At 38.3% G+C, this 16,121-nt stretch overlaps 1 protein-coding gene across 2 annotated transcripts in view; it reads left to right on the top strand.

Moving 5' to 3' along the window:
- The window catches only part of TYR (tyrosinase), a 59,546-nt gene that overhangs the window by 21,504 nt on the left and 21,921 nt on the right, over positions 1–16,121 (top strand). For both annotated transcript variants that reach the window (XM_040544289.1, XM_040544288.1), the window contains exon 3: positions 7,132–7,279. In XM_040544289.1, the coding sequence (XP_040400223.1) occupies positions 7,132–7,279 (148 nt within the window). The remainder of the gene's footprint in view (positions 1–7,131; positions 7,280–16,121) is intronic.

Here is a 16,121-nt window from a genome sequence, read left to right as displayed (position 1 = left end):
TTTTTTATATAAGACAATGATTCCTGTCAAAATCTTGAATCACTCCTTTTCTTCCATATATATATAAGTAATTTTGAATGACTCCCTTGTTATAAGTGCAATGTACAAAAGGTAAGACACTAAATGTGTATTAAATGGCCTCATGGTATGAAAGCTCTTCTTACCTCAATATTTCACAAGGTTTCTCAGCCATAAAATGTCTTTATTTTCATTAACACAAATATGTCTCAATATATTGTCAGGGTTGGACCCCTCTGTTTGTTCTCGATTCATTAAGCATTTTCTTATGCTAATGAGATACATATTGACTTTAATAGTGAACAAATGCAGAAAAAAATAATGGCTACGGACAGAATTAGGGTGAGGACTATAACTTGTCCAAATTGACCCACTTTGACAGCACCTTCAGGTTTTTGTTTGTTTGTTTGTTTGTTTTCCCAGGTACATTCCTCATTTGTTTTACAATCATTAAAATAGAAAAGTAGCAGTAATTACAAAACGGAATTTCAGAACACTGGGCAGATTTTGTCCATCAAATTAAGTTACTGCCTTCCTGTGTGCAGAAGTTGTATACGATGTATACTACAAGTCTTCTGAATATTTTAAAAGACTTTTCTATTCCAATATGCAGCTAACTCCTCTATGGTATCACAGGCTGAAATTCCCCTGTACAACTAGAACTTTAAAGAACACGCTTTTGATTTTCACTCTTGGTGCACAAGAGTACACAATAAGCACTCTTATAGCATAAGAGTGCATAATAATGGCACTCTGTTTAAAGAGGTCCTGTAAGTTTTTGAAAAAGATAGGAAATAAAGCATCTCAGAAAATATCAGCACAGAAGATTCCAGAGGACAGTAACCATGATGTTACATTTTTTTCCATAAGAATATTTCATTAGAGCAGTCACTAGATTGCTGGAGTGAAACTTTGCCCACAACATTCCACGATAAGGGACTTTTTTGGTGATGAGCCTGTCAAAGTGCAAGCCAGACCCATCTCAGTAGGTGTTTATCTGTGTTACTACAGAGATGGAGCTTATTCCATCAGACACAGTATCATTCTCAGATTTTTTTTTTTCCTTTGAGGATATTTTATTTTTGACCTGATGTATTTCAACACTTAAGTTTATACTGCAGGTCCATAAACATTTCGGTCTATTCATCTAAAGAGAGACTGAACTTCAATACCACGTCAAGAATATATGCTTAAGGTTGAAAAGGATGGTGGGGAGTTCTTAAACTAGCTTTACTGCCAAAACCAAAAACAAACAGATAACAACAACAACAACAACAATAAAACAAAAAACCCACCACCACCATCAAAAATAAGCAGACATATTTTGTTTGCTCCTTTCCTATGAGTGGTGTGTTTAGTTTGTTGTTTGTTGTTGTTGTGTACATTTGCCAAGTTTAAATTACCATTTTTCTTGCATTGTGCCAGTGCCCACTTCTGTGATGACATTTCTGACAAACCTCCTAATAGTCTGTAGTTCCTAACATTTACCTCCTTTTCTAAGTGAAAATCTTTTCAATCCTTCTTTACTTGTTTACACAAGTTTGTGCCAATACACCTAAGGTCAAATTCTAATCTTTTTTAGATCTGAAATAAATCCAAGGTAACTCCAGTGATTTTAGTGGAGTTACTCAAGACTTACAAAAGATGACCAGAACTGGGCCAGTGACTCTAATGGAGTGGTTCTTGATTTACATCAATGTGAGATTTGCTACTCAGTTTTAGTTCTGTAATGGAAAAAGCTGTGATCACTTGGAAGAACTAAGTACATGGTAAGGCCAGAGTACTCCAGTCCTACGCATGTTGTTGTGCACTTCTGGGCAAAACTTTATGATCTTCTATGCCTGTTCCATGTAAACTGGAACAAAGACAAACACCTTTTTACCCATCTAAGAGGTAGGTATCAGCATCCTTATGAGCAGGTGCCAACAAGACATGATAGATCCTTGTTTGACTAAGAGAAAATGCTGCTATATGGACACAAATAATGTCATTTAAGAGTAACTACATCTATGTACAGCTAAGGTCAATATTGTTCATTAAAGCATCACCCCACTGAACATGAGCACACAGGCTGTCCTCTTAATCTGGGACAGGACAGTTTCTTCTTTGACTGAAAACCAGCAGGTTAAAGGCAGGTTGCACATTGCTCCTTGAAGAGTAGTATTTTAAGTAAGATTTGCTTAACTGAGAAACACTTTTGACTGTATCAGACACTTCACAGATGCAAGAAAAAAGTACAGAAAATCAGTCCACCTTATAAGCAACAGGTAAGATCAGAAATGGCTTAGCTGACTGCACATGAAATAGTTGGGTTTCTTCTTTGTTAAGTTCAGTTTTGGTGTGACATATTAATACTACCTCCTACAAATTAAAGATGACTGAAAAACTTAGATTTTTTTTTTTTTTTTATGAGCCAACTCCACATTTGAGATTAATTTATTTATGGCAATTTCAAATAAAAATCAGTGCCTTCTAAGTTTCATTTTTTAAATTCTAAAACTGTATATCACTTCCATTATTCATGAATTAACTCATGACACATGGTATCAAGTCAAGCCATGTCATAGCATTCCATTGCCTGTCACAATTATGTATCGTTACTGCTATTCTGCCATGAAATAATGGAATAAAACATCAAACACTTCAAAAATGTAATTTCATTTTAATAGGATATTTTACTTTTTTTTCTGAAATGGGATGTTTTCATGTGGAAAACTTTTCTCAGCATTTTCACTCTGATCCATATAGCTAATGAAAAATGGCATCTCAAAATGTAGTCTTCCGATAGAAAACTTCTAATTAAAAAAGTTTTAGCCTACAGCCAACATCCCTCACCCAGCTCAAATTCTCAATCTCTGTGTAAATTTATGCTGCACGTTGAAAAATGGCTGGCAAGTCACAGAGGGTCATTACCAGAGAACCAGAAAGTCTGTTCAGCCCAGACCACAATGAAGCTCTACAAGAATCATTTTAAGTAAAAAACTAAATGGTGACATGGTCTAAATGAAATAACCACAAACTTTCATTTACTACAACACCTTAGGCCAAATTGCTGTTCCTGTAGCTACCTTACTCTGGAAAGATTACAGTAATAATGTTGCTTGAGAAAATATATAAGATTTAACCCTGAAAATTTTCCTTTGACATTGCCAGTGGTTGAAAAACGCCAGCTTCATAAGCCAGAACATCACTAGCTTCAAAGACAAGTAAGGATACGGCCTTAAAATTTTTATATCTGTATCTTCCTTTCTGTTTTAAAGTAGGTGTATCTGTCTGACCTGAACTTCTCTAAAATGTAGAATTTAGAGAATTCTACATTTATTTAAGAAAATATCATCCCCAGGGAAAGTGGGGCTAAGTATAACTGTCAGTTGGACTTGGACACGCAACAAAGCAACATGCAAAGCAGAATATGGCATTTAAAGTATCTGTTGCCACAACCACAGACCTAGAAAGTCATACAAAACTAAATTTTATTGTATAAGAAAATCAGTTTTGCATTTAGAAAAAAAAAAAAGTTTTGCAGTTAATAACAACAACAAAAAGGCTAAACTGCTATAAATCACTCAGTGATAGGATTGTTGGAATGGTTTCTCCATTCCTGTAGCACTGAAGGCTGCTGACACTCTTCAAATTCTGCATACCCTCTGCTAAACATATAGCTCTTCAGCCAGTGGCAATGAGCACTTAAGGAAAACACTATTTGCTTAAGGAAAACACTATTTGCTCCCAATACATAAAGCTTTGCCCTTGACTGATTGTGCATGGACTTCTACTGCCTCTGTTATTAGACAGTAAAATCTGTAGTTACTATAATTAAATACTCTATTAAAGGACATATATCTGACCCAACTGCACATTTAATGAGAACCACCTATATATCATCTTAAAAATGTTAGGCAGCCTTAATTGTGAGTGACATAGTTAGCTCCTCCTATAATAAACTTTGGGCTAACTCCCCATTTGATTTAATTTGGCCTGGCTCCAGTGAACCTACTTCAACCTCACTGAATCACTGTCAATGACTTACAAGGCTATGAGCAGCAGCAGAAAGTGGTTGAGGCACTGAGCCTGCCAGAGTTCAAGAGCATTTGGACAACACTCTCAGACATATGGTCTGATTTTTTGGGTAATCCTTTGGGGACCCAGGAGTTGGACTCAATGATCCTTGTGTGTCCCTTCCAACTGGGGATATTCTATGATTCAATGATTCTATGATTCTTAAAAAATGTGATTCTTTTCTCATTGAAAAACAAGCACTGGTAAAACTTCAAGTTACTTCAGTGATGTATCCCCTAACAGCTATTCCTAATACACCATAAGTAAATGAGAGTTTAAAAGGTTGTCTGAATGTTACAGCTTCCTATACTGGCCAGATGATTTAATAGCTCACCACCACGGGGGGCAGTCCTAATTCTCTATGCAATCTCCTCCATCCTCCAGTCAGTCACTTTTTTGGTACCAGCCCCAGTACTCATCATATTTTTATATAAGATACTGCATCTCAGTAGCCTAGAAAATGAATAAAAACAACCCTCAAGGTAGTTTTCTGCCAGGTTAGGGAGTTCACGGAAGGCCTGACAAGAGCTGCAGTTAATGCATAGGAGGGGCTGTGAAGGTACAGAATGGGGTGAGGCAGGCATATGCTTCATTTCAGCTCACTGCTGCTTGTAGATCTGTAGCCTTACATTTGCAATAAAGGTGATTTTTCTACAGCTACTTCAGCAAAGTGTCCTGTACTTTAAAGAAAATTCTCATGTTTTCACATATGATTTTTAATTGGCTCTACCCCACTTCATAGTGTTATCCTGAACAGCTGATTGTCCTGAAGTCTTTTAGAAAGTCTGAGAGAAAAGACTAAGACCCAGACAAATAAAATAAAGTGATATCACACTATGTTTTTATTCATGATAGCTTTATACGGAGTTTTTTATATGGAGTTTTCATAATAAGATATCAGATATTAAAACTTCTCATGTGCATGGTTAGCCACGATGTCACCTTTGAGACTGACTGAATGCACCCCAATTAACTGGGAGGTAGGGTTATCAAAGTTGTCTGACTTACAAAGCTTACGATCATTGCAACAAATTGCAGAAGTGCAGAAGTTCCATGAAAGTTGTCCAGAACCAGAATGTTCTGTATATTTTTTTTTCTAAATTACTAAATAAAATGTTTGTAGTGCAATAAGAAATTTTAAGAAGTATCCACATGTGGTATAAGACATCTAGCCTTTTACTTAGACTCTGCATAAAGTTTATTTTACCTTTAATATATCATAATGTAGCTGCATATAAGTAGGAGAGTGTTTCAGAATGATATACAGATAGATCTTTTTCAGTTAACATTCACAGAGATTCACTTGTAAGAGGTATTGCTGCATCAGATGATCCCAGTGATCACCTGCTGTGGCCATCAGTAAGAAAGGTCAAAATTGTTGCCATCAGTTCCTATGAATTCTGCTCAGATTGTCAATGTACATTATTCTTCACAGCACGCTTGGTAATATTTTATCCTGCTGTTTCCCCTGGGTGACTACTAGGTAATATAACATTCACCATCAGACAACTTTCTGTGGGCAAGAGTTTCCCTTTGAGAAATTCTGCCCATTGTTGTTTATGTCACCATGCAGTATCTTCAATAATCCTGTTATACATCTGATGTACTTAACACCTGCAGTTATCTGTATGCATTGACATGATTCTCTCTCTCCAAAACCCAGATTAACCCCACCTTGAAGTCTTAGAAATTTCATCATAAGCCAGGTCTACCCCCACCAGCTCTCCTGATTATGTTTTCTTCTCTGAATTCCCTTGAATTTCTCAAAATCCTTGTGATAATATTGCAATCAAAAAGATGGATAGTTGTTATCGCATATTAGTTCCTAGGTACTATAGCTATGATTTGATCCTTAGTATGATTAGTAAAGGTTTTACACCAGAAGATTTTCCTCAAAGAGGTTAATAGACAAGGCAAAACCTGATGAGGGAATTCAGAGGTACAAAGAGACGAAAACATCTCACACAGCAGATCAGTCTCAGTGGGGTCTGAAACCCAGGTTTCCAAGTTCATAGAATATGACTCTTCTGATAAAGCATCTCTGACCATGTATCAATTAATACTTTGTGTGACACAAGAGCAGCAAATCCAAAGAGCAAAACAAAACTGAGTACCTGACTTCCATGTTATATATGAGGGGTTTGATGAAAAAGGGTTTTTTTCAAACTAACTCCAGTGCTGTGAACTGAACACCTATGGACGTTAGATTTCCTCCAAAAGGAATCTAGTACTAAGTCAAAAATTACCCTGTGATGTGAGTCATTGCAGGAAACAGAAGGACTGTTGGGAGATTCACTTCAAAAGAATACTGCTGCTCCTCATTCAAATGCTAGTTCTTGGTCCAAATAAGTAAATAAAGCATGTGTTTAAACTGTGTGAGGCATTTTCTAAGGAGGAGAGCTAAGAGTCTGGGGGCTGGTCTGTGTGACTCTCTCAAAGCCCATATTCTAAGTGGACTCCAAAATAACTGCAGTCCACAAACTTTTCATCCTGCAAGTCTGAATGGGGAAGATTATCAATTGATTATTTACCAAATGCTTTTGTAGAGGTAATAGCTTATATTGTGTTGGCACCTATCGATGAAAGAATGTATTCTATAGAGAAAAATTATATTAAATGACTGCATATATGATGAGATACAGTAGCCTGTTGTAACTTAGAAATGTATAAGTATAGAGATAAAAAATAATATTAAAAAATTAATAAAGTTACTCAACATGAATAAATGTATATACGTAAATGTCTGCAGGGATTAGGTTTCCTTTTAACAGTCAGACACAATGGACAAAGAAATTTAAAAATATAAGGCAATTAAGCAGTACATTTGCTGACATGCTGCATTAGCTACATGGCAGGAGTTTTAATTTAGCTTATTCTAATTTCATCTTTGCTACACCTTTGAAATATATTAACACTCCTTTACGTGTTTTCTGAAGCTCGTCTAAAAAGCTGAAAGTAAATGAAGTGAAATTAGCTACTTTGATCTTCAGTCTTACTGCAGAAAGAATTATACACATTGCCATATCAGCATATGATTTCCTCTTGAATATACAGGCTTTGCTGATCCACACACTGCAATATCAAACATATCTCAAAGCGGTTTGCATAATGCACTTCACATCTACATGAATGGCTCCATGTCCCAAGTACAAGGCTCTGCAAATGATCCTATCTTCATACTACACCATGCTTTTGTTGACAGGTGAGTTTAATTCTTCTTGGTAAACCTAATTAATTTTGTGTTTTTACAGTGTAGTTTTCACATATATTTCAAAACTGCAAATATTTTACATGCAATTACATGCACAGCATTCTCAGACATGTAGAACTGAGCTCTTCTATTACTTGAGAGTGTCTTCCCTAATATGTCTTTATGCTCACTGGATTAAATATCACTTGAAAAGTTGACAAATGCATTCAGCTTTAATAACCAAGATAAAAATAGTCCTTCAGTGATGTTACAGTGATTAATATATATGGATGTGTATGTCAAGAAGTTTGGACCAAAAGCGCATGACTCATTTTAACACGACTATAATCAGTTGGAGTAATTCCTTTACATTCTAAATGTCAGTGCTGTTTTAATTTCTATTCCATAAGGAAAATCCGAGTGTGCTACCCATAAATAAAAAACTTAAAAAAATAAAAATAAAAAATCCGTATTTCACTGTGACAAACAAAATTGTGACTGTCTCTTGCTGAAAGAGAAGACTACAGCTGTGCAGATGGAGAGGAAAGCAAACAGAAAGATGTCATGTTTATTAATAAGAAAGGATAGGGAAGCACAATTCTGCAAGAGGAGAGTGAAATTTCTATGCTAGGGAGGGTATTCCAAGATTTAATGGTCATCTTAAAAATTTCTGTATGTCATTATAAATTATGTGAATGGCTACAATTTGCTGTGTACTGTACTACACAAAACTGTGAAAGCTAAAGAGTAATAAAAATGGAAGTTGACTAAACAAGACTGTAAGATACATACCAAAAAAAATTAAAAAATTTAAAAATACATTAAAAGACAGATTTTTCTAAGTCAGGTTGCTGCCCAGGTAATTTTGAGCAGTAGTAAAGCAGTAATAAAATAATAAATAAATGAATAATAAAAAAGAACATTTTCCTCAGACCTGTTTATGCAACAAAAGTAAGCCATGTTTACACTAGTCCAAGATCTAGCCATAGAAAAGTTTTTTTTTTTTTTTTTAATAGCTGTGATCCTTTTCTTCAAAACTTGGAACCATTCTCCCTGAGAAATGTTCTTACATGTGTGGAATATTAGCTTGTTCAACACCCCCCCCCCTTTTTGACTCTTCCTGTTTTTTATTAAATTACTCTGTCAAATAGCTACACTATAAAGTTGCACTTTACACGTTCTGAAGCATTTCATATTTTCTTTCCAATCTTCCTGTACTTTCTCAACATGCACTGACCATGCCTTGGCAACTGCAATGCTTAGAACAAAAGAACTGTGACCCACTACATACTTTTGTGAGTCTTTCATCAGTTTGTGTGCTCAGAAACCTACTGAGTGAGACCCTGCCTGCACACAGCTAGGCACTTATTCAGATGAAAAACAAAATGGTTTCTTTCTTTGGGTTGCTGAGGCATGCGGCACAGGAGGGATGCAGATTACATCCTCAAGACATCATCTTGCAGGGAAGTTCTGTAGTTTCAGGGAGTTCACACCAGAATTCTTATAAAAAAAAAAAAAACTTATTGTATTTGACCAAAATCTAGTATATGTGAAAAACAAATTTGAAGTTGGGCTTTTTCTCCTCGGATTACATAATTAATGAGCCTAATGGTTGTGGTTTTCGTACCCAAAAATAGGGCATGAAGTCTAAGCAGGTCACTGAGGCATCAGTGGAATGGTTCCTTCAAAGGGTAACCCACCTGTCTTCTGTTCCTTGTACACAGGTTATAATTAGCTTTCTGGAGGTGTCAGCTTTGAAACTTTTCTTTGTGGAAAACTTTTCTTCAGAATACTTTTAAAGTTAAATACTGTTTCTTAACTGTATTTAGCATATCCACCCATTGACTGCTTGACAGGATGGATGCACAAGGGTTTCAGGTGTGGTTACAAATTTCAGGTTTGGCACCTGGAAATTAACATTCCAATGTCTAGGCTATTAAAAATGGATCCATTGAAAATTCAGAGAAAAAAAAGAACACAGAAGGGAACACATTATGCTCTGCAATATCAAAAGACATTGTTTTCCTCAGATATTCACACTTGCATAAGACCTACGCATCTCTTAGCTCCCACTCAGTGCAGGGCTTAAGTAGCACCTTGGTCTTCACGCTGACCCCTCCCACAGAGGAATTTCGGTTATAGTCATTATAAGCCCCTGGAAATACTTTTCATATCTGTAATTGTTATCCATTTTAGAAGGCAAAATTATTTGCAAAAGATAACATCATTAAATCCCACTAGTGTTGAGGAAATAAATCACCGCACAGGCACTGTGGGGGCAATGCAGAAATCCGTGATGCAACCTCATCCGATCTGTGGCAGAAGGAATGTTACCAGTGCTCTGCAGCTGCTGTGTATATGGGTTTCAGTACAAACAGATGTAAAAACTGATGATAATGCTGCCTTTTGTATAAGTGACAGAAATGCATTAGCATGATTAGGGTTACTTAGCAGCCTTATCCATGACAGATTAATCATGCTTTTAGTTATAATTAATAAGTAGGTGAGTGATAGGTACATACAGTACATTTAAAAGAACCCCATTCCTCTCCTACATAGACTTTAAATATGAAGGGCTGCAAAGAAATTCTCTTTTGAGAGGCAGGCAAGAATACAAAGCATAGAGGAAACGGGAGAAACGGTCTACAGAAGAAGAAGCATTATATATATATTTTTTTTCATATCAACTTTTCTCATTTGAGGTAAACACTTTTGAGGTGGCTGCTGTCACAGCATAGGGCCAGTGTGTTTTTAACTATATAACATTTAAACTAAATCTTCCAGGGAGAGTATCCCCTCCAGGACTTGGTACAGGCATGGAGGGTTGTGAGACAAGGGTTTACTGACAAAGGGTGAAAAAAGACTGGGGACCAGCAACCACAGGTCTGCTGGGTCTTGCAATCAGGGAATGGTTCTGTGTCAAGAAGACAAGAAACAGCCCAGTCCTTCGAGCACCCATGTAGGACCCAGAAGAGGGATTCCTCACTCCACTGCAAGTTCCTTGAGTGAAACTGAGCATGTAGTTTTGCTTTCCCAAGATCACATCTGCTGGAGAAGTGTTTCCTGCCCATTGATTTCAAAAAGAGGTGCCTAAAGACTTTTGAGGAGCTGTTGATCTGAGCTTCAGCTAACCCATCTGCAAAGTGGGTGATATTAAATGCCTACGCAACAGGGACGCTGTCAGAGTAAATGCATTAACGACTGTGAAATGCTCAGTTACGACCATAATAGGAGTGATAGAAGTAAGGCAATAGATCATTGGGACTGATTTTACATAGAAACATATGGTACAGAGGAGGATAAACAAGTGTATACGGAGTCTGCTGACAGGTGTGAGCCAAATGTTAGGAGCTGCTTTCCAAACTGAGCAACAGTAAGCCTCCCATCTGCCACCCCCAGCCTTTCCTGCCCAGGCCTGATGCACAAAATGCAGGAAGGATGGAAAGAGCATAGGTGCAGATGAGAAGATCTTTCAGGTGAAAAACAAAGCATTTGCTTACAACTGTTCTTTTTTAGGTCATTCCCCTACAGCAATGCAAAAATATGAAGGTACCCAGGAAACAGTTTTCTTAGCAATGATAGATCAGGTTCCTTGCCCTATTTGCTAGCTAGCAGATTGAGTGATGAAACCCCAGGGCTTGGTAAAAACAGGTGACCACCCCCTGAAAATTATTAATTGTTAATTGAATCAGTTGAAAGAAAGCAAGCATGCAAGGCAAGCAAGCAAGACAGAAAGACAAAGACTGAAAGACAGAAAGACAGAAAGAGAAAGAGAAAAAGAGAGAAAAAGAGAAAAAGAGAGAGAGAGAGAAAGAGAGGAAGAAAATGAAAAAAACTATACATTCAGCAAAAATTAGAGCTTTTTTAGCTCTGTGAAGCATTTCTCTTAATTGCAAATCTCTCTGCCATTCAGATATGCTCTACAGTCAGCACAAGGGAATAACAAGGGAGGAGACAACCCACTCAAGCTGGAAGAGGCAGCTGCACAAGCAGTGAAAGCAAGGGCCCACAATCACACTTGAGCTCACAAGGGTGTTTTCTGTGCTCTGAAAATGGATTTTTTTTTGTGATGACTCTTTTGGCCCCTACATCCCTATAGTCCCATAGTAACTTTATTTGTTCTCCTAGCACATCTGTCCTTTGAATGTTTCTTCCATCTTTCTTCTCGTTTCTGTACTTCAGTATTTTTCTATTTCTCCTCTCCTTGACTTCCACAACTTACCCCAACAATTCTCCTTGCAAAGAGAAAACAAAAACAAAAACAAAAAACTAATAATAATAATAAACTAAAATAAGTTGCAATTAAAGATCTCCACACTACTATATACTTGTACAGCTGTTAATTCAATAGGGTCCCAGTTTTCATCTCATTTCTAAGTTCTGCAGAACGGGAGAAGGTGCATCATAAGAATACATGTGACTTTCAAAGGTCCTGACTTTAGTACAAGCACTTCAGAACTGATTTTCTAGAGACACACAATATGGTGTAGACATTCATTCTCTTGCATCTCTAAAGTTTAGTTTTGTTAGACTCCTCATACAGCTAGACAAAGATTTTCAGTTTTAGTACTGCCACCACTGTGGCACCTTTTTAGCCAGCTTTCACGAGTAACCACACAGCTCAGAATACTTCTGCAGCCATCACTGCATTAATCCAATGCTCTGACCAGATATTTTTCTCTGTTTGTACCTTTCTACCCTTTTGTTGTTCTCTGTCACATCAGATGAACTCTATTTTTAACGCCCTTCACTGCCTGTCCCCAGATCATACCTTACGCATTGCTAAGGAATTTACTCACCCCTCCAATAAGTTTGTGATATCATTCCTTGTCTTACGTCTGTTTGGCATTCAGACAAGTCCCTCCATACTTTTCCTTGTGGGGAATTGTCCACCCTACACTTCCACAAATTTAGTCACTGCTCTTCCTTTTGATGTGAAAATTAAGACATTAATAAGCTGAATCCTTCACAGTTTCACTGGTGAACCATTGTGGCCCCACTGCACCTTTGTCTAGTTCTCCTTCCATCTGTCTGCATCTATCTGTTGTCCCTTGTCCCATGTGTAAGTTATAATTATATAATTATAATGACGGTCCCTCTGTCATTAAGGGACTGTCTAATTGCTCTCAGTTGTGCTGTGTCTGGCATATTCTTAGCCTCAGACTATGATTTTCAGGTATCTAAGCAATAAGGGCAGCAGAAAATAGCAATTGCTTCATTTACAGTTGTAAGAAATGGCAATGACAAGAGAGCTGAGCATCTGTGCGTTGATCTCAGTTCAGTAGTGACTCCATTGCTTGCTACCACACAGGACTTAATATTTGCATCAAGGAGAGAAAACTTTCAAGTGTTTGTTTGCATGTCTGGGTATATGCATGCACATGCACTCTGCCAAAAGCAATCCAAGTTAAGCATAAGGTCACATAGCAAATGGGGACACTTGAACTTTCAGCCACTTATTTGCATACACTCATCACTTTAGAAGGGTGCAAGAAACTCTCCTGCACATCAGCTTCAGAGCCCCATGAAAATGCCACTAACTCTGCCTGATCAAGGCATGTTTCCCTGTGTTGTTCAGCAACACCAGCTGCCATAGACTCCTGTGCAGGAAGCTAAAACAATCCCCTCTGCTGCAGTGGCAGGATGGATCTGGGAGCATTAGGAAATGCCAGACTCTGGCTTATCCCAGGATCTAACAAAAAAATGTTCCTTATCACACTGAAAATCAGTAAAGTGTTAAATTGGAAAGCATGAATGGAGCAATCTGTTCAAAAGTATATTAGAAACCAAAATCTACAGATTCTGAATTTCATGCCAGGAACATCCTATTGTGGACCCTTTCAGCCCCTGTGTACTCAATATACTCACCTTCATGTCAATTCCTTCTCCCTTCATTCCTCCCCAAAAAAATAGTTAGCATTATGTCAAAAGTGATTTTGTTGGAAAATACTTTAACAAGAGGAAATTTGATTTTCATTCTCAGGAGATGTCAAAATAAAAGCCTCTTATTTTTACTCTGTTTAAGAAACAGAACATTTTCATTTTCTCTTAAATGTCATCTCAGGTTTTGGAAACCAAAAAAAAATGCCATGAGAAAACCCAAGTTGTTCTATTGTTTTGAAATGTTGACGGGAAACAAGAACTTTTTTTAGCTCTTAAAAACTGTTTGCTTCAAGAATTTGGAACATTCAGAGTGAAATCATTCAAAAAGAATCATTAGAAATTCTTGTAAGGCAAAACTAGGTTCCAGACTTAATACATGAAATAAGAGGCATTCCTTATCCTGAATTGTCTCAACACAAGCAAAATGTGAAGCCAAGGAAGCATTAACCCCACTTTGTATATGGAAACTTAGAGACACTGAAAAAAATGACTTAAGCAGAGATGGAGATTGCAATAAAATGTTATATCAGCTAATAATAAAACTGTGTAAAAATGGAGAAGTCATTGCATAAACACTAAGCATATGATTAATTTCCTCTCTTGACATGAGCACAGCAAGACTCTTAATTGCTTTCTGAGGTATTTTGCAAAAAAACAATGGCATAGGCTAAAAGTCATATTTTTCTGGAGCTGAATGAACTATGGCATGGACAAAAAAAAAAAAAAAGACTGTGTGAAAATTGTTAGACAAAGGCAGGTCAAGAGGCTGCCATTAGAAATACACCTCCTCCCACCACAGTCCTTCTGCATCATGTCCATCATGTCAGCTCAGGGTCTTACTGTCTGTGCCCAACGCTGTATCCTCCTAAGTGCCCCTGTAAAGGCAGTGGATGAGGTGAAGTCCCTGGCATGAAGGTGAAACATGACTGAAGTCCTTCTACTCAAAGAAAACATTAACATCATAGGTCTACTGCTATTCCCAGGGATAAACTAGTTCAGCTTTTATGGGAGAAGCCCCTGGGATTTGCTCCTGACCTCGAGGTGTTCTGCACCACTTCCAGAACAGAGCTGGGATGATGGTGTGTAGCAGGACAGTCTATAATGCTCCAAGATATTACTTTACTCCATAAAAGCTCTTGTGTTTTTGTAATATAGCTTTTGACATTTGACAGCTAGGTGAAACCTTGTGGAAGCTGGTGGATGTGACACTTATCTCGTACTTAGGATACATATCCTTAATTTTGATGTTGCCTTTTGGAACTAAACAACTGGATTACAAAGTGCCACTGCACAAAGAAAGGAATCGTGTTCACAGGGCTGCAGAGATAGGTGGGGTGAGATGCTGTCACTGGGGGCTGCATGATTTCAGTGGGACAGTATGCATAAGCTGAATGTGTGAAAGATGAATAAAGAAAGGGGAAAAAAGCTTCAGAAGGAAACAAGAGAAGTAGCAGGAAGACAAGGACAGCTGGAGAAGCACTATGTCAGCATTGTGGAGCTCTATCATGATACCCAAAGAAGCCCTAATAAACCATTTTATCTGCAAGTCTGTAGGTGAGGAGCTCCGCACAGGAGATTACCTTGGCCCTCCTACTCAGAAAGCTCTCTGGACTTGTGAGGGAGTGAGTGTTAGTACCGGAGCCGATAACCTGTCCACACCTAGGCATGTATAAGAGCCACAGCTGGCAGAAATACTGTTTTTTTCCCTCTATGGAAAGACACCTTCAGCACTGGCTAGGCTGTATTCTTCTTGCTCTACAATGCAGACTTCTTCTGAGCCCCTACTCATAGCCAGTAGAGACCTTAGTCAGGAAATCACCGCCCAGTGACCAGCTCAGCTGTAAATATCCCTGCTGAGGCACCTTTTTGTTCTTGGATCAGATGGGTCCACTCAAAAAAGACCACTTTTTATCTCTGCCTAATATCTAGCACAGAGGGTTCCTTTAAACTTAAGTTGGGAGATACAGACACTCATAGCACATGGAGTACTTCAGGTATAAGTACTTACTCCTTGTGTACATATGACTGAGGCTGACAAAGTTATCTCCCCACTTTCAAAGCTCTCAGGAGAATTAATTGCATTTTTGGGATGCATCCTGGGTGGCAGTTGCCTATCAGACCTCTCCTACATGCCTTGCATGTATTACATGACCGCTCCTGGGAAGAGAGCCCTGATCAGCATGCACTTTTCAGCTGAGTAACAAAATCCCTTCCTTACCAGCAGCTGCTGTGCTGGAAGCCACCACTTCACAGAAGCCAGCTGTGTTTAACCAGGTGGGATGTCAGAGAAAGAAAAGTGTTTCCCAGCAGAACATCTCATTCAAGTGTGGGCCAGGAGGGACTTTGGTCTCAAGTTTTATTGGCACACACAGGCTCCTGCAACAGGTATGAGATGCAGAGCAGATCAGTACTGAAAGAGTGGGAAACTCAAGCAAAGAATATTTTAGAAATTGTAACAGGGAAGGAGTTGTCTTAATTCTGCTTTCCCTCAGGGGCATCTATAAATCTGCAGGAGGACACACGCTGCCTCTGTTACCACAAGCCAAGTAGCTGCCCTGGGCTGGTGCTGAGCTAGAGCAGTTAAACCTTGCCTCCTAACCTCTCAGGGCTGGTACCATGTTAACCAGCTACTCAGCTTGTTTGATGGAGCTGACTCACTCAAAGTGGGCTCAGTATGTGGGTAGCGTGAGTTCACATCTACTGCAAAATACCATATAAATACCATGGAAAACAGAGTGTAAGTGGGAAGGTTGGGGTGTTGCTGAGAAACACAGCTCCCCAGTATCTCTCCTTTGATATTCCTGTGTCTAGGCTGAAAGGCAAATTGTACACCAAGACACTGAACCTGTTCTCTAGCTTCTATTTCAATAAGGAAGTTGGGCAGTTCCTGCTACTGCAATTGCAAAACACCCAAACAGACACAGAAACAGCCTTAGAGGGTCACACCACAGGCTCTTCTAACCTGTATCAT

The sequence above is a fragment of the Cygnus olor genome, chromosome 1 (genome assembly GCF_009769625.2).
Source record: "Cygnus olor isolate bCygOlo1 chromosome 1, bCygOlo1.pri.v2, whole genome shotgun sequence".
In the NCBI taxonomy this organism is placed as follows: Eukaryota; Metazoa; Chordata; class Aves; order Anseriformes; family Anatidae; genus Cygnus; species Cygnus olor.
This window is presented reverse-complemented; position numbering and strand designations above follow the sequence as displayed.